Source organism: Salmo salar, chromosome 02, assembly GCF_965601325.2.
Source record: "Salmo salar chromosome 02, fSalSal1, whole genome shotgun sequence".
NCBI classification, from domain to species: domain Eukaryota; kingdom Metazoa; phylum Chordata; class Actinopteri; order Salmoniformes; family Salmonidae; genus Salmo; species Salmo salar.
In genome coordinates this window covers 20,666,574-20,690,991 of record NC_138292.1, presented here as the reverse complement: position 1 = coordinate 20,690,991, position 24,418 = coordinate 20,666,574, and the positions used below count along the sequence as shown (strand labels likewise).

The window sequence follows — 24,418 nt, the reverse complement described above, 5'->3', positions numbered from 1 at the left end:
CACACTGAGCAGGAGGAAACATAAACCCTCACATTCTTAGCTAAAGTGGGCCACCAGTACCTCCCACTAAGACAGTGCATCATCCGATCAATCCCAGGATGACCAGAGGAGGGTGACGTGTGAGCCCAGTAGATCAATCGGTCACGGACAGCAGACGGAATGTACAGACGCCCAGCTGGACACTGAGGGGGAACGGGGTCGGTACGTGATGCCCGCTCAATGTCCAGCTCCCACACTACCGGTGCCACCAAACAAGAGGCTGGGATTATGGGAGTGGGATCCATGGACCACTCCTCTGTGTCATACAGCTGGGACAATGCGTCTGCCTTAACGTTCTGGGAACCTGGTCTGTAAGAGAGGGTAAACACAAAACGGGTGAAAAACATGGCCCACCTTGCCTGGCGAGGATTCAGTCTCCTCTGGTCAGTCCAGATGAGAAAAGGGTGTTTAGCCCCCTCAAGCCAATGTTTCCACGCCTTCAAAGCCTTGACAACAGCCAACAGCTCCCGATCCCCCACATCATAGTTTCGCTCCGCCGGGCTGAGCTTCTTAGAGAAGAAGGCACAGGGGCCAAGCTTAGGTGGTGTACCTGAGCGCTGAGAGAGCACAGCTCCTATCCCAGCCTCAGACGCGTCCACCTCCACTATGAATTGCAAAGACGGATCCGGATGAGCCAACACAGGAACCGAGGTAAACAGAGCCTTCAGTTTCCTAAAAGCCCTGTTCGCCCCAGTCGACCACTGCAAACGCACCGGACCCCCCTTCAGCAGTGAGGTAATGGGAGCAGCTACCTGACCAAAACCCCGGATAAACCTCCGGTAGTAATTGGCAAACCATACAAATTGCTGCACCTCCTTCACCATGGTGGAGTCGGCCAATTACATACGGCTGCAATGCGGTCACTTTCCATCTCCACTCCTGACGTGGATAGGCGATACCCTAAGAAGGAGACGGACTGTTGAAAGAATAGGCATTTGTCAGCCTTGACATACAGGTCATGCTCCAACAGGCGACCAAGCACTCTGCGCACCAAGGACAAATGCTCAGCGCGTGTAGCGGAATATATCAGAATGTCATCAATATATACCACTACACCCTGCCCGTGCAGGTCCCTGAAAATCTCGTCTACAAAAGACTGGAACACTGATGGAGCATTCTTCAACCCGTACGGCGTGACGAGGTACTCATAATGCCCTGAGGTGGTACTAAATGCTGTCTTCCACTCGTCTCCCGTTCGGATACGCACCAGGTTGTACGCACTCCTGAGATCCAATTTAGTGAAGAAGCACGCCCTGTGCATTAACTCAATCGCCGTGGCGATCAGAGGTAGCGGGTAACTGTACCCTACCGTGATGTTATTAAGACCTCGATAATCAATGCACAGGCGCAGACCTCCATCCTTCTTCTTCACAAAAAAGAAACTCGAGGAGACGGGTGAAATGAAGGACCTAATGTACCCCTGACGTAGGGATTCGGAGATATATGTCTCCATAGCCACCGTCTCCGCTTGCGACAGGGGATACACGTGACTCCTGGGAAGTGCAGCATCTACCATGAGATTTATCGCACAATCCCCCTGTCGATGGGGTGGTAATTGAGTCGCCTTCCTTTTACAGAAGGTGAGAGCCAAATCGGCATAGTCGGGGGGAATGCGCACGGTGGAGACCTGGTCTGGACTTTCCACCATAGTAGCACCAACGGAAACCCCTACACACCTACCTGAGCACTCTCGCGACCACCCCGTGAGAGCCCTCTGTGGCCAAGAAAAAGTGGGGTTATGACTAATTAACCAAGGTAGACCCAGCACCACGGGATACGCAGGAGTGTCAATAAGGAAAATACACATTTTTTCCTTGTGACCCCCCTGCGTCACCATACTCAAAGGAGCTGTGGCCTCCCTGATCAACCCTGACCCTAATGGTCAACTATCTAAGGTGTGAACGAGGAAAGGCACATCCACGGGTACAATGGGGATCCCTAAACTATGAGCAAAAGCTTGATCAATGAAATTCCCAGCCGCGCCTGAATCTACTAGCGCCTTATGCTGGGAACGCAGGGAAAAATCAGGAAAAGTAACAGACACAAATATATGTGCAACAGAGGGCTCTGGATGAGAATGGTGCCTACTCACCTGGGGTGGCGCCAGAGCGCCCTGCCTACTACCTCGATTCCCAGAGGAACCTACCCGGCACCGACCAGCAGTGTGACCTCTGCAGCCACAAATGGTGCACGAGCGGGAACCCCCTCCAGTCTCCCTGTGCACCCTCCCTCCCAGTTCCCTGGGTAGAGGAGAGGGGATGCGGGAGGATGGAACCACCAGACCCCGATCTGGACGTCCGCGAGCAGCCAGCAGGTTGTCCAGCCGGATAGACAGATCCACCAGCTGGTCGAAGGTGAGGGTGGTGTCTCTGCAGGCCAGCTCCCGACGGACGTCCTCACGCAGACTGCAGTGGTAATGGTCGATCAGGGCCCTGTGATTCCATCCCGCACCGGCTGCCAGGGTCCTGAACTCCAGTGCAAAATCCTGGACACTCCTCGTCTCCTGCCTCAGATGGTAGAGGCACTCACCCACCGCTCTGCCCTCGGGTGGGTGGTCGAAGGCTGCCCGAAAACGGTGGGTGAACTCCTCATAATGGTCCAATGCCGCATCTCCCTCCACACACAGCACTGGCCCACTCCATGGCTCTCCCGGTGAGGCACGAGACGAGGGCGAAACTCTTCTCACGGTCAGTTGGAACTGGGTGGACCGTGGCCAGATAAAGGTCCAACTGGAGTAGGAAACCCTTGCAGTTCGCAGCACTTCCGTCTTACCCCTGAGGCATGGCTAGATGGATGCCACTGGGTTCAGGTTGAATAGGGATGCTCCGGATAGTCCCCGGTTGGGCTGGTGGAGGTGCTGGAAGAACTCCCTGTCTCTCCCATATTCTGGACAACGCGATCCATGGCAGCGCACAGATGGTGTAGCTTCTCCGCATTCTCCTGGATGCGCTCCTCCACCTCCCTGTCCGGGATATCTTCTCCTGCTGACATCAATATTTTGGTCAGTGATTCTGTCATAGTCGTGTGTGTAGGTAGCAGAGAAGTCAGGCGCAGGAGAAACCAACTTTGGTTAAACTGGAGTAGTTTTATTAACAAAAAACGAACTCCAAAACCAACGTACAAAAATAACATGGGTAAAAATAACCCGTCGCCCACCGATACAACAAGGACATGAGGGGAAACAGAGGGTTAAATACACAACATGTAAGGAATGGGATTGGAACCAGGTGTCACGGCTGTCGAAAGGATCGGACCAAAGTGCAGCGTGGTTGTAGTTCCACATTTTATTAAATCCGTGAAACTTTGCAAAACATAAATAACTGAATTCACAAAACAACAAACCGTGACGCAGAGAGAAACAAACACTACTCAAAAGATAATCACCCACAAAACCCAGGAAGAAAAACCCCTACTTAAATATGATCTCCAATCAGAGGTAACGAGGATCAGCTGCCTCCAATTGGAGATCAACCCAAAAAAACAACAACATAGAAACAGAAAAACTACAACTTAAACATAGAAAACATAGACAAACACAAAACACCCCCTGTCACGCCCTGACCTACTCTACCATAGAAAATCACATCTTACTATGGTCAGGACGTGACACCAGGTGTGTAGGAAGACAAGACAAAACCAATGGAAAATTAAAAACTGATCAATGATGGCTAGAAGACCGGTGACGTCGACCGCCGAGCACCACCCGAACAAGGAGGGGCATCGACTTCGGCAGAAGTCGTGACAATCAGTGAGTTACATAACCACATCTGCACCATTGGTAAGTTAAATAACCACATCTGCACCATCAGTGAGTTAAATAACCAATCAGCTACACCATCAGTGAGTTAAATAACCAATCAGCTGCACCATCAGTGAGTTAAATAACCACATCTGCACCATCAGTGAGTTAAATAATCAATCAGCTGCACCATCAGTGAGTTAAATAACCAAACAACTGCACCATCAGTGAGTTAAATAACCACATCTGCACCATCGGTGAGTTAAATAACCACATCTGCACCATCGGTGAGTTAAATAACCACATCTGCACCATCAGTGAGTTAAATAACCAATCAGCTGCACCATCGGTGAGTTAAATAACCAATCAGCTACACCATCAGTGAGTTAAATAACCATATCTGCACCATCAGTGAGTTAAATAACCAAACAACTGCACCATCGGTGAGTTAAATAACCAATCAGCTGCACCATCAGTGAGTTAAATAACCACATCTGCACCATCGGTGAGTTAAATAACCACATCTGCACCATCGGTGAGTTAAATAACCACATCTGCACCATCGGTGAGTTAAATAACCACATCTGCACCATCGGTGAGTTAAATAACCACATCTGCACCATCAGTGAGTTAAATAACCAATCAGCTGCACCATTGGTGAGTTAAATAACCAATCAGCTACACCATCAGTGAGTTAAATAACCATATCTGCACCATCAGTGAGTTAAATAACCAAACAACTGCACCATCGGTGAGTTAAATAACCAATCAGCTGCACCATCGGTGAGTTAAATAACCAATCAGCTGCACCATCAGTGAGTTAAATAACCACATCTGCACCATCAGTGAGTTAAATAACCACATCTGCACCATCAGTGAGTTAAATAACCAATCAGCTGCACCATCAGTGAGTTAAATAACCAATCAGCTGCACCATCAGTGAGTTAAATAACCACATCTGCACCATCAGTGAGTTAAATAACCAATCAGCTGCACCATCGGTAAGTTAAATAACCTTTTGTTTCGTGTAGCTTGTGTAGGTAGACCCGTGTGGCTCAGTTGGTAGAGCATGGCGCTTGCAATGCCAGGGTTGTGGTTTAGATTCCCACAGGGAACATGAACAAAAAAAGTATGAGAATCAATGCACTCACTACTATATGTCTCTCTGGATTAGAGTGCCTGCTAAATGTAGGGACAGTATAGGTAGGCCCTCTGATTCTTTCATTATGGCCACGCAGAGTTGACCTAGGGTAGAACTGTATGGGCTAGGGGTTGGAGCTCAGTAGATCTAGGTTGGTGTGGTGTTGGTTGGCAGGCTGGGTATTGGTGATTGGCATCCCACTGACTGCACTATTGATGATGTATCAAAGTGGATTGATTGACCAACGAACTGCTAGACAACCCATGGTCTCTGTTGTCTCTTGTTCTCTCTCTCAGGGCCTGCGTCTCGCTCCATCCCCAAACTGCAGGAGATGGTGAAGGCAGGAATGAACATTGCTCGACTCAACTTCTCTCATGGCTCTCACGAGGTTTGTTTGTCTATGTCATAACCTGTCTCGCAAGTAATCACTGATCTGACACAACTGTCAATCACATCAGTTTAGTAACAGCTATTCTCTCTCTCTCTCTCTCTCTCTCTCTCTCTCTCTCTCTCTCTCTCGCTCTCTCTCCCTCTCTCTCTCCCTCTCTCTCCCTGTCTCCCTCCTTCAGTACCATGGTGAGACCATCAAGAACATCCGGGAGGCGGTCGAGACCATAACCACTGACCCTTTATATTACAGACCGGTAGCCATCGCCTTGGATACCAAAGGCCCTGAAATACGCACAGGCCTGGTCCGAGGGGTAAGCCAGCATTTCATTACTACTTAACATTCTATCCAATGGGCTTACATTCCCTACATCCCGACTGGTCAGTAGTCCAGTTTAGGGTGAGGATCAACAGACCAGGAGAGTGTGACCAGTGTTGACTGACCATGCTGGTTGTTTTGTGTCCTATCCTGGACATAGATTGTGCAACAGTATCAACAGTAGTGAGAAAGATGCTTTCTCAGCACCAGAACAGGACAAGTGTTTGGGCACCAGAGGAGGCTGGTGGGAGGAGCTATAGGACAGGCCCATTGTAATGGCTGGAATGGAATAAATGGAACGGTATCAAACATATCAAGCATATGGACACCACATGTTTGACTGCGCTCCATTTATTCCATTGTAGCCATTACAATGAGCCCGTCCTCCTATAGCTCCTCCCACCAGCCTCCTCTGTTGGGCACTGATCTATTTGTTATAGCACCAGTCCTGCCAATATCCTTTAGAAATGATAAAAACCTAGTTTATTGTCTGCTACATTCTATGTGTTCTATGTGTGAGGAAGATAAGGCAATGTCTAGCGTGTGTGTGTGTGTGTGTGTGTGTGTGTGTGTGTGTGTGTGTGTGTGTGTGTGTGTGTGTGTGTGTGTGTGTGTGTGTGTGTGTGTGTACGTCTGCATGCCATTTCTTACTAGCACTGACTTTGCTGATAGCTACTTTATTGAGGAAAAGTTTGACTTACTATATGACAGTGATGTGTGGTTGTCCCACCTAGCTATCTTAAGATGAATGCACTAACTGTAAGTCACTCTGGATAAGAGCATCTGCTGAATGACTGAAGTTAAGATGCGTGTGTTATTCTGTGTGTCTCTGTGTGTGTAGACTGCAGAGCAGGAGGTGGAGCTGGAGCGTGGGGCCAGTGTGCGTGTGGTGACAGGGGAGGGGGACAGGGACAGGACGGATGGCAACGTCATCTGGGTGGACTACCCCAGTCTGCCTCAGGTCCTGGAGAAAGGAGGAAGGATCTACATCGACGACGGACTCATCGGACTAAAAGTCCTGGAGACAGGTAACACATCATTTAACACACACACACACACACACACACACACACACAACATACTGCATCTAAACACATTACTGGAGATACAGTGTTGGTTACACATACAGTGGTTCTTTCTTTAAAAGTTTTGAGTTTATGTCGCGACCGTTTGTGGTAGATGGTGGCAGATTGTGGTAAATTGCGTCATTCTGGCAACAATGGCTGACACTTAAATAACGTGCCATAGAATTCTGTGGCACCCCGCAAGCTGTGCTGCAGTATGCCGCAACTTTTAAAGGAAGAACCACTGTACATGATCATACTGCACAGTCCTGGAGATAGACAAGCCATAAACAAATAAACATTCTCTACTTCTATCTCATGATCTGATCTCATGACCTCCCTTCCTTCTCTCCCTCTCTCCTCTCTCCAGGTCCAGACTGGGTGGAGGCACTGGTAGAGAGTGGCGGTGTTCTGGGCAGCCGTAAGGGGGTCAACCTGCCGGGGTGTGACCTGGTGGACATGCCCGCTGTGAGTGAGCGTGATGAGGGGGACCTGAGGTTCGGCGTGGCCCAGGGGGTGGACATGGTGTTCGCCAGCTTCATCCGCTGTGGCCAGGATGTCAGGGAGGTCCGACGGGCCCTGGGGCCTTTCGGAAAGGACATCAAGGTGATCAGCAAGGTGGAGAGTCGCCAGGGAGTACATAAGTGAGTGTGTGTGGAGGAGGAGAGAGAGAGAGGAAGAGACACACACACAGAGTCAACAACATGAATAGAATAACTTTCATTGAATGAGTAGCTTTACAGTCTCAGATTTACACATGAACAGCGCGTATCTTCAGCCTCAGTAGATGGATACCCTGCTGTCAATGCCTGTCGTCGGCCTTGGAACCACATGACTCCTTCTGTATCTCTAACAATAAGATTCTATAATCTACAGTACATACAGAGACAAGCCCGTACTCCTGAAATTTTTTCTCCCCTTTATTTAACTAGGCAAGTCAGTTAAGAACAAATTCTTATTTTCAATGACGGCCTAGGAACAGTGGGTTAACTGCCTTGTTCAAGGGCAGAACGACAGATTTTTACCTTGTCAGCTCAGGGATTCAATCTTGCAACCTTTTGGGTACAAGTCCAACGCTCTAACCACTAGGCTACCTGCCGCCCCAAGTTGAATGCTCTACCAGCTAAAATAGAGGAAGTATTCAGAGTAGGAGATCTAAAAATGTTTGTTGTTGTTGTTGACCAGATACTATGCTATTTCACAGTAAACAAATGATCAACTGACTCAGCATGCTTATAGGTAACGGCACTCAACATATACGGCACTTACACAAATGACTGATGATTGGCTGAGAGAAATTGATACTAAAAAGACTGTGGGAGCTGTTTTGTTAGTCTTCAGTGCAGCTTTTAACATTATTGATCATAATGTTCTGCTGGAAAAACATCTGTGTTATGGCTTTACACCCCCTGTTATACTTTGGATTAGAGTTACCTGTCTAACAGAACACAGGGTGTTCTTTAATGGAAGACTCTCCAACATAATCCAGGTAGTCGGGCATACCTAGGGCTCTGGCGGTCATGAAATGTTGTCAGCTGGTGATTGTCAAGCAAATAACTGCCAGTCTCACTGTAATTGACCTTTAATTGACATAAATATGTTTAGCATCTATTGTACCGATAATTAACATAAACACGTTTAGCATCTCCTGGCTTCCACATAGCCTACAAGCCACTGATGCAGACCTTTGGAACATCTACATTTTAAAAAGTTGAATAAATCAATTTAATATAGCCTACACCTTCACAATAAATCCATTATTTATTTTAGGCAGGTCTAAAGTATCATGATAAGAAGAAAATGTAGTCTATTTAAGAAGAACAGAATAGCATACTCTTGAGTTGTCCTTATGTTAGGTCCTGATCTGGCTATGCCATATGGCTGTGGGCTACACTAGTTCATATAGCAGACAAGATTTGCTTAGAATTCTGTGGCATTATGAAGAATACAATTGAACATAGCTCAATACAATAGAACGGATATTTTCTACAAACAATTGTGGCTATTCTGTGTTGAACGGTTAACCAAGAAACTGGTCCTCCTATATGCTTAATTTAGAGTTATTTGTGCAACTTTAGTTGTAATACAAATGTTGGGCTATATGTTTAGATTTGAAATACATTCTGAGGCTGCATGATAGGACTCTGCTTTCTTGACATCGCTATCAACAAGACAAGTCCTACAGGCTCTGGTTTTATAGCACCAGGACTACTGCTCAGTCATACTGTATGGCCAAGTGCCACAAAGAGGGACATAGGCAAATTACAGTTGGCCCAGAACAGAGCAGCATGGCTGGGCCTTAAATGTACACAGAGAGCTAACTTCAATAACATGCATGTCAATCTCTCCTGGCTCAAAGTAGAGGAGCGATTGACTGCATCACTGCTTGTCTTTGTGAGAGGTATTGACGTGTTGAAGGCACGGAGCTGTCGGTTCAAATGACATGCACACAGCTCAGACACCCATGCATACTCCACAAGGCATGCCATTGCCACCAGGGGTCTCTTCACAGTCCCCAAGTTCAGAAAAGATTCTGGGAAATGCATAGTACTACATAGAGCCATGGCACAAGCATGCTAACACACACACTCTACACACACATACATTGTAATGTTGTAATATTGTTTTATTGTGGTATTATAGATTTTGTATTGTAGCTACAGTACCAGTCAAAAGTTTGGACACACCTACTCATTCCAGGGTTTTTCTTTATTTTTACTATTTTCTACATCATTGAATAATAGTGAAGACATCAAAAATTATGATCAAGGTGAACTGGCAACAGACAAACAGAGAACACAGGTATAAGTACACTGGGGATAATGGAGAAGATGGGCGACACCTGGAGGGGGGTGGAGACAAGCACAAAGACAGGTGAAACAGATCAGGGTGTGACAACTATGAAATAACACATATGGAATCATGTAGTAACCAAAAAAGTGTTAAACAAATCAAAATATATTTTAGATTTTACATTCTTCAAAGTAGCAATTTTTTACCTTGATGACAGCTTTGCTGTGAGGAGTGACCTCTGCTCCAGAGGATAAGTTCATTAGAGTTACCAGCCTCAGAAATTACAGCACAAATAAATGTATCACAGAGTTCAAGTAATAGACACATCTCAACATCAACTGTTCAGAGGAGACTGAATGAATCAGGCCTTCATGGTTGAATTGCTGCAAAGAAACTACTACTAAAGGACACTACTAAAGGACACCACGAAGAGACTTGCTTGGACCAAGAGACAAGAGCAATGGATATTAGACCGGTGGAAATGTTTGTTTCCAACCGCAATGTCTTTGTGAGACACAGAGTAGGTGAATGTATTATCTCCACATGTGTGGTTTCCACCATGAAGCATGGAGGAGGAAGTGTGATTGTGTGGGGGTGCTTTGCTAGTGACACTGTCAGTAATATATTTAGAATTCAAGGCATACTTAACCAGCATGGCTACCACAGCATTCTGCAGCGATACGCCATCCCATCTGGTTTGCGCTTAGTGGGACAATAATTTGTTTTTCAACAGGACAATGACCCAACTCACCTCCAGGCTGTGTAAGGGCTATTTGACAATGAAGGAGATTGATGGAGTGCTGCATCAGATGACCTGGCCTCCACAATCACCCAACCTCACCCAATGCATTCCAGGTGACTCCCTCCTGAAGCTGGTTGAGAGAATGCCAAGCGTGTGCAAAGCTGTCATCAAGGAAAAGGGTGGCTACTTTGTAGAATATAAAATCTAAAATATATTTTGATTTGTTTTACACTTTTTGGTTACTACATGATTCCATATGTGTTATTTCATAGTTTTGATGTCTTCCCTATTATTCTACAATGTAGAAAATAGTAAAAATAATGAAAAACCCTTGAATGGGTAGGTGTGTCCAAACATTTGACTGGTAGTGTATATACAAAAGTATGTGGACACCCCTTCAAATGAGTGGATTTGGCTACACCCGTTGCTGACTGATGTATAAAATTGAGCACACCGCCATGCAATCTCCATAGACAAACATTGTCAGTAGGATTGCCTTACTGAAGAGCTCAGTGAATTTCAACGTGGCACCGTCATAGGATACCACCTTTCCAATAAGGCAGTTTGTAAAATTTCTGCCCCACTAGAGCTGCCCCGGTCAACTGTAAGTGCTGTTATTGTGTAGTGGAAGCTTCTAGGAGCAACAGCGGTTTAACCGCGAAGTGGTAGGCCACACAAGCTCACAGAACGGGACCGCTGAGTGCTGAAGTGCGTAGAGCGTAAACATCGTCTGTCCTCAGTTACAACACTCACTACCAAGTTCCAAACTGCCTCTGGATGCAACGTCAGCACAAGAACTGTTCATCGGGAGCTTGATGAAATGGGTTTCTATGGCCAAGCAGCAGCACACAAGCATGAGATCACCATGCGCCATGCCAAGCATCAGCTGGAGTGGTGTAAAGCTCGCTGCCATTGGACTCTGGAGAAGTGGAAACACGTTCTCTGGAATGATGAATCGCGCTTCATTATCTGGCAGTCTGACGGATGAATCTGGGTTTGGCGGCTGCCAGGAGAACGCTACTTGCCAGAATGCATAGTGCCAACTGTAAAGCTTGGTGGAGGAGGAATAATGGTCTGGGGCTGTTTTTCATGGTTTGGGCTAGGCCCTTAGTTCCAGTGACGGGAAATCGTAATGCTACAGCATACTATGACATTCTAGATGATTCTGTGCTTCCAACTTTGTGGCAACAGTTTGGGGAAGGCCCTTCCCTGTTTCAGCATGACAATGCCCCCGTGCACAAAGCGAGGTCCATACAGAAATGGTTTGTCAAGATCGGTGTGGAAGAACTTGACTGGCCTGCACAGAGCCCTGACCTCAACCCCATTGAACACCTTTTGGATGAATTGGAACGCCGATTGCGAGCCAGACCTAATAGCCCAACATCAGTGCCTGACCTCACTAATGCTTTTGTGTCTAAATGGAAATAAGTCCCCACAGCAATGTTACAACATCTAGTGGAAAGCCTTCCCAGAAGAGTGGAGACAGTTATAGCATCAAAGGCAGGACCAACTCCATATTAATGGCCATGATTTTGGAATGAGATGTTTGTCAAGTAGGTGTCCACATACTTTTGGTAAGGTAGTGTATGTAGTGGTAGAGTAGTGGTGTAATAATGTGTTGTATGGTGTACTGTTTTATTTTAAATGGTGAAGTAATTGCCTTCATCTTGTTTAGACCCCAGGAAGAGGGGTGGTTGGCAGGAACTAGGCTGCTGCTGCCTTGGCAGGAACTACTGGGGATCCTTAGTAAATACATATAAAACCACTCTGCAGTATCGTAACTACGGAATTAAATAGAACATTATATTGCATCTCTGCTATCATAACAGATACATTCCCACTGACAGCGAAGTGATGGATAACCACATCACTGGTAACCACGTCTGGATGTTATAGATCTATAATCACACTGACAGCTGACAGCAGAGTGATGGATGAGGATGTGTCAGAACTATATAGGATCTGGATATTATATATCTATGATACATCACCCATATGGCTGTCTGTATATGAATATGTCATCATAAGTCATGTCTACTTCTCTCCTTCCTCCTCCTACCCTCCCCCCCTCCATCGCTCTCCTCCCTCCCTCCCTCCCTCTCTCTCCCCCCCCTGTATCTCCCTCTCTGTCTGTCTCTCCCTCTCCCGCTCTCTCTCTCAGTTTCTTGGAGATCCTGGCGGAGAGTGATGGGGTGATGGTTGCCAGGGGCGACCTGGGCATAGAGATCCCTGCAGAGAAAGTCTTCATCGCTCAGAAGATGATGATCGGACGTTGCAACTCCGCTGGCAAGCCTGTTATCTGTGCTACACAGGTCAGAGGACACACACACACACACACACACATACTCACACACTCCTGGAGCCATGTTGAGTGTGTTGTATGGTACAGCTCTTGACTCAGAGTGACAGCATTATAGCAGGTTTTCTATAAAAGGTCAAAATGCACACATACACATGCAGACACACACACACACACACACACACACACACACACACACACACACACACACACACACACACACACACACACACACACACACACACACACACACACACACACACACACACACACACACACATAAATACTTAAGGGCATGAAGAGCAGGGCGGGGCCAAACAACATACACACGCAGTTGGGATGTGTTACATAGGATATTAGCAACAGGACACAAAATATAATGATGATAACATAGATACTGTCTCTCACAGACACACACACATAGACCCGACACAAACACTCCTCAGTCTCATGTTCTCTCTGTCTCCTTTATATTGACTCATATAGCTAGACTCTGTGTGGAGTCTCACGAATATCAATAACCATCCCTCCCCATCACTCTACCCATTCTATTCTCAGTGTCTTCTCTCATGTTGCCCAACCACATCCCTTGTGTGCTGATGTGTGTGTGTGGTAGATGTTGGAGAGCATGGTAGCCCACCCCAGGCCTACGCGTGCGGAGGGCAGTGACGTAGCTAACGCAGTGTTGGATGGAGCCGACTGTGTGATGCTCTCTGGGGAGACGGCTAAAGGACTGTTCCCTGTCGAGTCTGTGACCATGATGCACTCGGTCAGTGTGTGGAGAGTAGAAAGTCCATTCTATTAAATAATCATTTGGTGGGTGCTTATATTTGTCCTATTTCACACGTGTACAAGTGTGTATTATAGATGTGTAAATTGGAAATGTGTTTTTCGATATATCCCAACTCCCACTGAGACACCCTCAGAGAGTGAGGTCACGGCCAGCCATTATCAACGGTGACCTTGGAGCAATTAGGGTGGTTAAGTGCCCGGCTCAAGGGCACGTCGACATATTTTTCACTTTTTCGGCTTGGGTATTCAAACTAGCGACCTTTTGGTTACTGGCCCAACGCTGGAGAGTTGCGCTGTAGGACACTTTCAAGGAATCAAAATGTCTGACAAATTTAGATTTTGCGGTGACCTATCCCTTTAACCATTTCCCCTTCCTCTCTCTCACACCACACCACACACACCTACAGATCTGCAGGGAGGCGGAGGCGGCCATCTTCCAACAGCAGTTGTTTGAAGAGCTTCGTCGTCTGACCCCTCTGTCCAATGACCCCACTGAGGTCACTGCTATAGGGGCTGTAGAATCCTCCTTCAAATGCTGTGCTGGAGCTGTCATAGTACTCACTACTACTGGCAGGTATGCTGTTATACACACACACATACACACATACTGTACATGCAAACACACACATGCTCACTGACTCCAACCCTCTCCCTTTCTGCTCGTTCTATCCCTCTCTCTCTCCCAGGTCAGCCCAGCTCCTGTCCCGGTATCGCCCACGCTGTCCCATCGTCACGGTAACAAGAAGTCCTCAGGTGAGATAGAATACTGGCCCACTACGAGTCCCAACCCCTAAGGATAGGTTTAGGATTGTTGTTTGATATGTGGTTGCAGCCTGTAGAGTGGGGCTGTTACCTGCCTCCCTCAGGGTAAAGGTAAAGGCTGTTACCTGCCTCCCTCAGGGTAAAGGCTGTTACCTGCCTCCCTCAGGGTAAAGGTAAAGGCTGTTACCTGCCTCCCTCAGGGTAAAGGTAAAGGCTGTTACCTGCCTCCCTCAGGGTAAAGGCTGTTACCTGCCTCTCTCAGGGTAAAGGTAAAGGTTGTTACCTGCCTCCCTCAGGGTAAAGGTAAAGGCTGTTACCTGCCTCCCTCAGGGTAAAGGTAAAGGCTGTTACCCTGCCTCCCTCAGGGTAAAGGTAAAGGCTGTTACCTGCCTCCCTCAGGGTAAAGGTAAAGGCTGTTACCTGCCTCCCTCAGGGTAAAGGCTGTTACCTGCCTCCCTCAGGGTAAAGGCTGTTACCTGCCTCCCTCAGGGTAAAGGTAAAGGCTGTTACCTGTCTCCCTCAGGGTAAAGGTAAAGGCTGTTACCTGCCTCCCTCAGGGTAAAGGCTGTTACCTGCCTCCCTCAGGGTAAAGGTAAAGGTTGTTACCTGCCTCCCTCAGGGTAAAGGTAAAGACTGTTACCTGCCTCCCTCAGGGTAAAGGTAAAGGTTGTTACCTGCCTCCCTCAGGGTAAAGGTAAAGGCTGTTACCTGCCTCCCTCAGGGTAAAGGCTGTTACCTGCCTCCCTCAGGGTAAAGGTAAAGGCTGTTACCTGCCTCCCTCAGGGTAAAGGTAAAGGCTGTTACCTGCCTCCCTCAGGGTAAAGGTAAAGGCTGTTACCTGCCTCCCTCAGGGTAAAGGTAAAGGCTGTTACCTGCCTCCCTCAGGGTAAAGGTAAAGGCTGTTACCTGCCTCCCTCAGGGTAAAGGTAAAGGCTGTTACCTGCCTCCCTCAGGGTAAAGGCTGTTACCTGCCTCCCTCAGGGTAAAGGCTGTTACCTGCCTCCCTCAGGGTAAAGGTAAAGGTTGTTACCTGCCTCCCTCAGGGTAAAGGTAAAGGCTGTTACCTGCCTCCCTCAGGGTAAAGGTAAAGGCTGTTACCTGCCTCCCTCAGGGTAAAGGTAAAGGTTGTTACCTGCCTCCCACAGGGTAAAGGTAAAGGCTGGTTACCTGCCTCCCTCAGGGTAAAGGTAAAGGCTGTTACCTGCCTCCCTCAGGGTAAAGGTAAAGGCTGTTACCTGCCTCCCTCAGGGTAAAGGTAAAGGCTGTTACCTGCCTCCCTCAGGGTAAAGGTAAAGGCTGTTACCTGCCTCCCTCAGGGTAAAGGTAAAGGCTGTTACCTGCCTCCCTCAGGGTAAAGGTAAAGGCTGTTACCTGCCTCCCTCAGGGTAAAGGTAAAGGTTGTTACCTGCCTCCCACAGGGTAAAGGTAAAGGCTGTTACCTGCCTCCCTCAGGGTAAAGGTAAAGGCTGTTACCTGCCTCCCTCAGGGTAAAGGTAAAGGCTGTTACCTGCCTCCCTCAGGGTAAAGGTAAAGGCTGTTACCTGCCTCCCTCAGGGTAAAGGTAAAGGCTGTTACCTGCCTCCCTCAGGGTAAAGGTAAAGGCTGTTACCTGCCTCCCTCAGGGTAAAGGTAAAGGCTGTTACCTGCCTCCCTCAGGGTAAAGGTAAAGGCTGTTACCTGCCTCCCTCAGGGTAAAGGTAAAGGCTGTTACCTGCCTCCCTCAGGGTAAAGGTAAAGGCTGTTAGTTTGGGTGGACTGATGCAGCGTGTGTTCTGTCTCCAGGTGGCCCGTCAGGCCCAGCTGCTGAGGGGTGTGTTCCCAGTGCTGTTCCACCCCCTTCCTGCCCCCGTCTGGGCCGACGATGTAGACAACAGAGTCAACTTCGGCATGAACATAGGTCTGTGTGTGTTGAAGGGGTGTGTGTGTGAGAGAGAGAAAAGGAATGGGAAAGATGGGGAGAAAGAGAGAACATTGTCATATGGATGTTATTCACGTCTCTTTTCACTATCTCACTGTGTCTGACTCCCCCTTCCACCCTCCCTCACTGTCTGCCTCCCTCTTCCACCGTCTCTCACTGTGTCTGACTCCCCCTTCCACCGTCTCTCACTGTGTCTGACTCCCCCTTCCACCCTCTCTCACTGTCTGCCTCCCTCTTCCACCGTCTCTCACTGTGTCTGCCTCCCTCTTCCACCCACCCTCACTGTCTGCCTCCCTCTTCCACCGTCTCTCACTGTGTCTGCCTCCCTCTTCCACCCACCCTCACTGTCTGCCTCCCTCTTCCACCGTCTCTCACTGTGTCTGCCTCCCTCTTCCACCCACCCTCACTGTCTGCCTCCCTCTTCCACCGTCTCTCACTGTGTCTGCCTCCCTCTTCCACCCACCCTCACTGTCTGCCTCCCTCTTCCACCGTCTCTCACTGTGTCTGCCTCCCCCTTCCACCCTCTCTCACTGTCTGCCTCCCTCTTCCACCGTCTCTCACTGTGTCTGCCTCCCTCTTCCACCGTCTCTCACTGTGTCTGACTCCCCCTTCCACCCTCCCTCACTGTCTGCCTCCCTCTTCCACCACCCTCACTGTCTGCTTCCCCCTTTCCACCTTCCCTCACTGTGTCTGCCTCCCCCTTCCACCCTCCCTCACTGTCTGCCTCCCTCTTCCACCCTCCCTCACTGTCTGCTTCCCCCTTTCCACCTTCCCTCACTGTGTCTGCCTCCCCCTTCCACCCTCCCTCACTGTGCTGCCTCCCCCTTCCACCCTCCCTCACTGTCTGCCTCCCTCTTCCACTGTCTCTCACTGTGTCTGACTCCCCCTTCCACCCTCCCTCACTGTCTGCCTCCCTCTTCCACCGTCTCTCACTGTGTCTGCCTCCCCCTTCCACCCTCCCTCACTGTCTGCCTCCCCCTTCCACCCTCCCTTACTGTCTGCCTCCCCCTCCCACCTCCCTCACTGTGTCTGCCTCCCCCTTCCACCCACCCTCACTGTGTCTGCCTCCCCCTTCCATCCTCCCTCACTGTGTCTGCCTCCCCCTTCCACCCTCCCTCACTGTGTCTGCCTCCCTCTTCCACCCTCCCTCACTGTGTCTGCCTCCCCCTTCCACCCACCCTCACTGTGTCTGCCTCCTCCTTCCACCCACCCTCACTGTGTCTGCCTCCCCCTTCCACTCTCCCTCACTGTGTCTGCCTCCCCCTTCAACCCTCCCTCACTGTGTCTGTCTCCCCCTTCCACCCACCCTCACTGTGTCTGCCTCCCCCTTCCACCCTCCCTCACTGTGTCTGCCTCCCCCTTTCACCCACCCTCACTGTGTCTGCCTCCCCCTTCCACCCTCCCTCACTGTGTCTGCCTCCCCCTTTCACCCACCCTCACTGTGTCTGCCTCCCTCTTCCACCCTCCCTCACTGTGTCTGCCTCCCCCTTTCCCTCCTCCCTTACTGTCTGCCTCCCCCTTCCACCCTCCCTCACTGTGTCTGCCTCCCCCTTCCACCCTCCCTCACTGTGTCTGCCTCCCCCTTCCACCCACCCTCACTGTGTCTGCCTCCCCCTTCCACCCTCCCTCACTGTGTCTGCCTCCCCCTTCCACCCACCCTCACTGTGTCTGCCTCCCCCTTCCACCCTCCCTCACTGTGTCTGCCTCCCCCTTCCACCCTCCCTCACTGTGTCTGCCTCCCCCTTCCACCCTCCCTCACTGTGTCTGCCTCCCCCTTCCACCCACCCTCACTGTGTCTGCCTCCCCCTTTCACCCACCCTCACTGTGTCTGCCTCCCCCTTCCACCCTCCCTCACTGTGTCTGCCTCCCCCTTCCACCCTCCCTCACTGTGTCTGCCTCCCCCTTCCACCCTCCCTCACTGTGTCTGCCTTCCCCTTCCACCCTCCCTCACTGTGTCTGTCTCCCCCTTCCACCCTCCCTCACTGTGTCTGCCTCCCCCTTCCACCCTCCCTCACTGTGTCTGCCTCCCCCTTCCACCCTCCCTCACTGTGTCTGTCTCCCCCTTCCACCCACCCTCACTGTGTCTGCCTCCCCCTTTCACCCACCCTCACTGTGTCTGCCTCCCCCTTCCACCCTCCCTCACTGTGTCTGCCTCCCCCTTCCACCCTCCCTCACTGTGTCTGCCTCCCCCTTCCACCCTCCCTCACTGTGTCTGCCTCCCCCTTCCACCCTCCCTCACTGTGTCTGTCTCCCCCTTCCACCCTCCCTCACTGTGTCTGCCTCCCCCTTCCACCCTCCCTCACTGTGTCTGCCTCCCCCTTCCACCCTCCCTCACTGTGTCTGCCTCCCCCTTCCACCCCCTCCGGCTGCCCCCCCCACCCTCCCCCGTGTCTGTCTCCCCCTTCCACCCACCCTCACTGTGTCTGCCTCCCCCTTTCACCCACCCTCACTGTGTCTGCCTCCCCCTTCCACCCTCCCTCACTGTGTCTGCCTCCCCCTTCCACCCTCCCTCACTGTGTCTGCCTCCCCCTTCCACCCTCCCTCACTGTGTCTGCCTCCCCCTTCCACCCTCCCTCACTGTGTCTGCTCCCCCTCCCCCCCCTCCTGGCGCCCCCCCCCACCCTCCCTCACTGTGTCTGCCTCCCCCTCCCCCTCCTGGCGCCCCCCCCCACCCTCCCTCACTGTGTCTGCCTCCCCCTTCCACCCTCCCTCACGGCGCCCCCCCCCACCTCCCCCGTGTCTGCCTCCCCCTTCCACCCTCCCTCACTGTGTCTGCCTCCCCCTTCCACCCTCCCTCACTGTGTCTGCCCCCCCCCCCCCCCCCGGCGTCTCCCCCTTCCACCCTCCCTCACTGTGACTGCCTCCCCCTTCCACCCACCCTCACTGTGTCTGCCTCCCCCTTCCACCCACCCTCACTGTGTCTGCCTCCCCCTTCCACCCACCCTCACTGTGTCTGCCTCCCCCTTCCACCCTCCCTCACTGTGTCTGCCTCCCCCTTCCACCCTCCCTCACTGTGTCTGCCTCCCCCTTCCACCCTCCCTCACTGTGTCTGCCTCCCCCTTCCACCCACCCTCACTGTGTCTGCCTCCCCCTTCCACCCTCCCTCACTGTGTCTGTCTCCCCCTTCCACCCACCCTCACTGTGTCTGCCTCCCCCTTCCACCCTCCCTCACTGTGTCTGCCTCCCCCTTCCACCCTCCCTCACTGTGTCTGCCTCCCCCTTCCACCCTCCCTCACTGTGTCTGTCTCCCCCTTCCACCCACCCTCACTGTGTCTGCCTCCCCCTTCCACCCACCCTCACTGTGTCTGCCTCCCCCTTCCACCCACCCTCACTGTGTCTGCCTCCCCCTTCCACACTCCCTCACTGTGACTGCCTCCCCCTTCCACCCTCCCTCACTGTGTCTGCCTCCCCCTTCCACCCTCCCCCACTGTGTCTGCCTCCCCCTTCCACCCTCCCTCACTGTGTCTGCCTCCCCCTTCCACCCTCCCTCACTGTGTCTGCCTCCCCCTTCCACCCTCCCTCACTGTGTGTAGGAAAGGCCAGGGGCTTCTTCAAGACAGGTGACATGGTGATCGTGGTGACCGGCTGGATCCCTGGTTCTGGTCACACTAACATCATGAGGGCAGTCCACGTGCCCTAAACACTCTGCTCCTATTGGACACTACCACTGACTGACAGACAGGCCCACCAATCCTAAGTGGCACATAGCTTAACAGACACACTAACTGGAACGCTAACTACATAGATAGCATAGAACAAAAATTAATACATTTCCCTTATGTGGAGATGAAGTACATAAACAAAACAACAGTTTAGAGATTACAATGAAAAGTCAATATTGATTTTAATCTTGTCTTAATGTTTTTGTGTGTTTATTAATTTCTGTCTTGGAAGCACTGCCTCTCTCCAAATAAAGCTTGGAGCATAACCTCATCATAACATGGTGTGATGACTGCCTTTCTCTCTCTCTCTGTCATTATGGAGGTCAGGCAGTGAATTATCAGACAATTAACATGCAGTCTAACGAGCTACTATCTACTAGTCCTCATTGCTAGGTTAGTTATATCAGGTTATGATGATGACACGCATAACCAATCAATTATGGAGATAACTATCAGACATCACTACATCTCCCCTTTTCTGAGAGAAATCCAGACTATACATCCTCTCTACATAATACAAATATTCACCCTGTGGACCGCTTCAATACAAACTATTTGTATTTCAATAACATATATTTTTAGTAACATAGAAACATACGTTTTCTGTTTCTTTAACATCGACAATACACATAACTGTGTCATCTAGGACATGGGGGTGGACAGCCATTTGTCCACAGCAACATAAGGATCATTCTGCCCTGAAACAGTTGCTGTTCCTATACCTCTTGCTTTTTTCTCAAGTGTCTCTGAACCTCAGTGGTAGTTTTACCTCTCCACCTCTGGAGGTCATTCTCACCAGTTGTGTTGAGGCTGGCTGAGGTGGTGGACTGAGTGAGGGGATGGGAGTTAGATGGCTCACTGGTAGACTGGGTGACTCTTTTGTTGTTCTCTCTGGAGTAGGTGACTCTTTTGTTGTTCTCTCTGGAGTAGGTGACTCTTTTGTTGTTCTCTCTGGAGTAGGTGACTCTTTTGTTGTTCTCTCTGGAGTAGGTGACTCTTTTGTTGTTCTCTCTGGAGTAGGTGACTCTTTTGTTGTTCTCTCTGGAGTAGGTGACTCTTTTGTTGTTCTCTCTGGAGTAGGTGACCCTTTTGTTGTTCTCTCTGGAGTAGGTGACTCTTTTGTTGTTCTCTCTGGAGTAGGTGACTCTTTTGTTGTTCTCTCTGGAGTAGGTGACTCTTTTGTTGTTCTCTCTGGAGTAGGTGACTCTTGTTGTTCTCTCTGGAGTAGGTGACTCTTTTGTTGTTCTCTCTGGAGTAGATTACTCTTTTGTTGTTCTCTCTGGAGTAGGTGACCCTTTTGTTGTTCTCTCTGGAGTAGGTGACTCTTTTGTTGTTCTCTCTGGAGTAGGTGACTCTTTTGTTGTTCTCTCTGGAGTAGGTGACTCTTTTGTTGTTCTCTCTGGAGTAGGTGACTCTTTTGTTGTTCTCTCTGGAGTAGATTACTCTTTTGTTGTTCTCTCTGGAGTAGATTACTCTTTTGTTGTTCTCTCTGGAGTAGGTGACTCTTTTGTTGTTCTCTCTGGAGTAGATTACTCTTTTGTTGTTCTCTCTGGAGTAGATTACTCTTTTGTTGTTCTCTCTGGAGTAGGTGACTCTTTTGTTGTTCTCTCTGGAGTAGGTGACTCTTGTTGTTCTCTCTGGAGTAGATTACTCTTTTGTTGTTCTCTCTGGAGTAGGTGACTCTTTTGTTGTTCTCTCTGGAGTAGGTGACTCTTTTGTTGTTCTCTCTGGAGTAGGTGACTCTTTTGTTGTTCTCTCTGGAGTAGATTACTCTTTTGTTGTTCTCTCTGGAGTAGGTGACTCTTTTGTTGTTCTCTCTGGAGTAGGTGACTCTTTTGTTGTTCTCTCTGGAGTAGGTGACTCTGCAAAAGCCTGAAGGTGTCGCCTGTTTCTCTGAGCGATGGTGCCGTGTTCAGTTTCCACAACGTAGGATCTCGGCTCTGGAGATTTGCTGATGACAACTGCTGGTGTTTTCCATCCTTTCTCTCCGTCCAGCTTGACTCTCCAGGGTGTAATTCCAGTAGGGGGCGCACTGTATGCCTCCTGTTATAGAAGAACTGGTAAGCTTGTTTGGCTTTCTGGTCCTTCTGTTTAACAGTGTTATGGCTGAAGTGTTTTGGTTGGAGTTTCCCATCCAGCACGGGGACCGTCGTCCGTATCTGACGTTCTGTCATGAGTTGTGCTGGGCTTGCTCCTGTTGCGCTGATGGCTGTGGCTCGGTAGCACATCAGAGCCATGTGTAGGTCTGGTTGTTTAACAATTAGATTAGCTGTCTGTACAGCTCTCTCCGCAGCTCCATTTGTCTGAACTCCTTGAACTCAGTGCAGACAAACTGAGTAGCGCTGTCGCTAAAGTGCTCCGTAGGTATCCCCCATCTTACAAACATACCTTTGAGGCGGGTGATGACCTGCTGACTAGTGGTAGTGGGCAGGTGAGCTATTTCTACGTCCCTAGAATAGTAGTCCACCACTATGTGGTATTTCCATGTCCCTAGAATAGTAGTCCACCACTATGTGGTATTTCTATGTCCCTAGAATAGTAGTCCACCACTATGTGATATTTCTATGTCCCTAGAATAGTAGAACACCACTATGTGGTATTTCTATGTCCCTAGAATAGTAGTCACCACTATGTGGTATTTCTATGTCCCTAGAATAGTAGTCCACCACTATGTGGTATTTCTATGTCCCTAGAATAGTAGTCCACCACTATGTGGTATTTCTATGTCCCTAGAATAGTAGTCCACCACTATGTGGTATTTCTATGTCCCTAGAATAGTAGTCCACCACTATGTGGTATTTCTATGTCCCTAGAATAGTAGTCCACCACTATGTGGTATTTCTATGTCCCTAGAATAGTAGTCACCACTATGTGGTATTTCTATGTCCCTAGAATAGTAGTCACCACTATGTGGTATTTCTATGTCCCTAGAATAGTAGTCACCACTATGTGGTATTTCTATGTCCCTAGAATAGTAGTCACCACTATGTGGTATTTCTATGTCCCTAGAATAGTAGTCCACCACTATGTGGTATTTCTATGTCCCTAGAATAGTAGTCAATACTATGTGGTATTTCTATGTCCCTAGAATAGTAGTCACCACTATGTGGTATTTCTATGTTCCTGGAATAGTAGTCACCACTATGTGGTATTTCTATGTTCCTGGAATAGTTGTCCACCACTATGTGGTATTTCTATGTCCCTAGAATAGTAGTCACCACTATGTGGTATTTCTATGTCCCTAGAATAGTAGTCCACCACTATGTGGTATTTCTATGTCCCTAGAATAGTAGTCATCACTATGTGGTACTTCTATGTCCCTAGAATAGTAGTCACCACTATGTGGTATTTCTATGTTCCTGGAATAGTAGTCACCACTATGTGGTATTTCTATGTTCCTGGAATAGTTGTCCACCACTATGTGGTATTTCTATGTCCCTAGAATAGTAGTCACCACTATGTGGTATTTCTATGTCCCTAGAATAGTAGTCACCACTATGTGGTATTTCTATGTCCCTAGAATAGTAGTCCACCACTATGTGGTATTTCTATGTCCCTAGAATAGTAGTCACCACTATGTGGTATTTCTATGTCCCTAGAATAGTAGTCCACCACTATGTGGTATTTCTATGTCCCTAAAATAGTAGTCCACCACTATGTGGTATTTCTATGTCCCTAGAATAGTAGTCCACCACTATGTGGTATTTCTATGTCCCTAGAATAGTAGTCCACCACTATGTGGTATTTCTATGTCCCTAGAATAGTTGTCCACCACTATGTGGTATTTCTATGTCCCTAGAATAGTAGTCCACCACTGTGGTATTTCTATGTCCCTAGAATAGTAGTCCACCACTATGGTATTTCTATGTCCCTAGAATAGTAGTCCACCACTGTGGTATTTCTATGTCCCTAGAATAGTAGTCCACCACTGTGGTATTTCTATGTCCCTAGAATAGTAGTCCACCACTATGTGGTATTTCTATGTCCCTAGAATAGTAGTCCACCACTATGAGGTATTTCTTGCCCTGTAGCTCACACAGGTCGGCTGGGATCTTCAGCCACAGACCCTTAGGTAACGGTGTCATGACAAGTGTTTCTCTCTTTTGAGTTGGTTTGTTCTCTGTACAGAACCTGCATGACAGAACCTGCATGACAGAACCTGCATGACATCACCTTTCTCGCAAAGTGGACGCTGATCTGCTCTGACTGGCGCAGGATTTGTGTTGCCCTCTCCAGTGTCAAGTCTGGCTCCAGCTGTAGCTTTTGTGAAACATCACTGTCCATAATGCACAAAATGTTCAAATGCACAAAATGTTCATTCCGTTTTTCAATCACCACATCATAGTCGAATTAATCATTGTCATCAAAGGACAATACATTGTAGACAATCTCTGCATCTTTCCCCATTGCATAAAGTTGTGAATTCACCTGCACCACACCGGTCTCCTTATCCAGTTACGATGCCACTCAACTGGAAAAAGTATCCAGATAGGCCATGCTGACGGCTGCAAGAAATCAAACGGCTCTGGTGGGTTGAATTTTGACATTTTCCTCACTAATCGTCGGCGTGTGAGTTCTTTAATTGTGACACCATGTCATGATGGAGACCAGGCAGTGAATTATCCGGTTAGTTCTGTTTACTAACTCTTAAATCAGACAATTAACATGCAGTCAAACGAGCTACTATCTGCTAGTCCTCATTGCTAGGTTAGTTATATCCGGTTATGATGATGACACGCATAACCGATCAATTATGGAGAT

General features: G+C 49.0%; 2 protein-coding genes across 7 annotated transcripts in view; both read left to right on the top strand.

The window, feature by feature from the left end:
- LOC106573729 (pyruvate kinase PKM-like) overlaps positions 1-19,934 on the top strand; it is a 39,032-nt gene extending 19,098 nt beyond the window's left edge. For 5 of the 6 annotated variants that reach the window (XM_045696285.2, XM_045696286.2, NM_001320018.1 and 2 more), the window contains 10 exon segments: positions 5,216-5,307; positions 5,489-5,620; positions 6,467-6,653; positions 7,060-7,333; positions 12,386-12,536; positions 13,140-13,292; positions 13,723-13,889; positions 14,002-14,068; positions 15,860-15,974; positions 19,529-19,934. In XM_045696285.2, the coding sequence (XP_045552241.2) occupies positions 5,216-5,307; positions 5,489-5,620; positions 6,467-6,653; positions 7,060-7,333; positions 12,386-12,536; positions 13,140-13,292; positions 13,723-13,889; positions 14,002-14,068; positions 15,860-15,974; positions 19,529-19,635 (1,445 nt within the window). In that variant the 3' untranslated portion in view covers positions 19,636-19,934. 6 annotated transcript variants of the gene reach the window in all.
- A 243-nt stretch (positions 19,935-20,177) lies between these two features.
- LOC106574299 (uncharacterized) overlaps positions 20,178-24,418 on the top strand; it is a 38,894-nt gene continuing 34,653 nt past the window's right edge. Inside the window, exon 1 of the mRNA XM_082960626.1 lies at positions 20,178-24,185. The gene's annotated coding sequence lies outside the window, so the exon portion shown is untranslated. The remainder of the gene's footprint in view (positions 24,186-24,418) is intronic.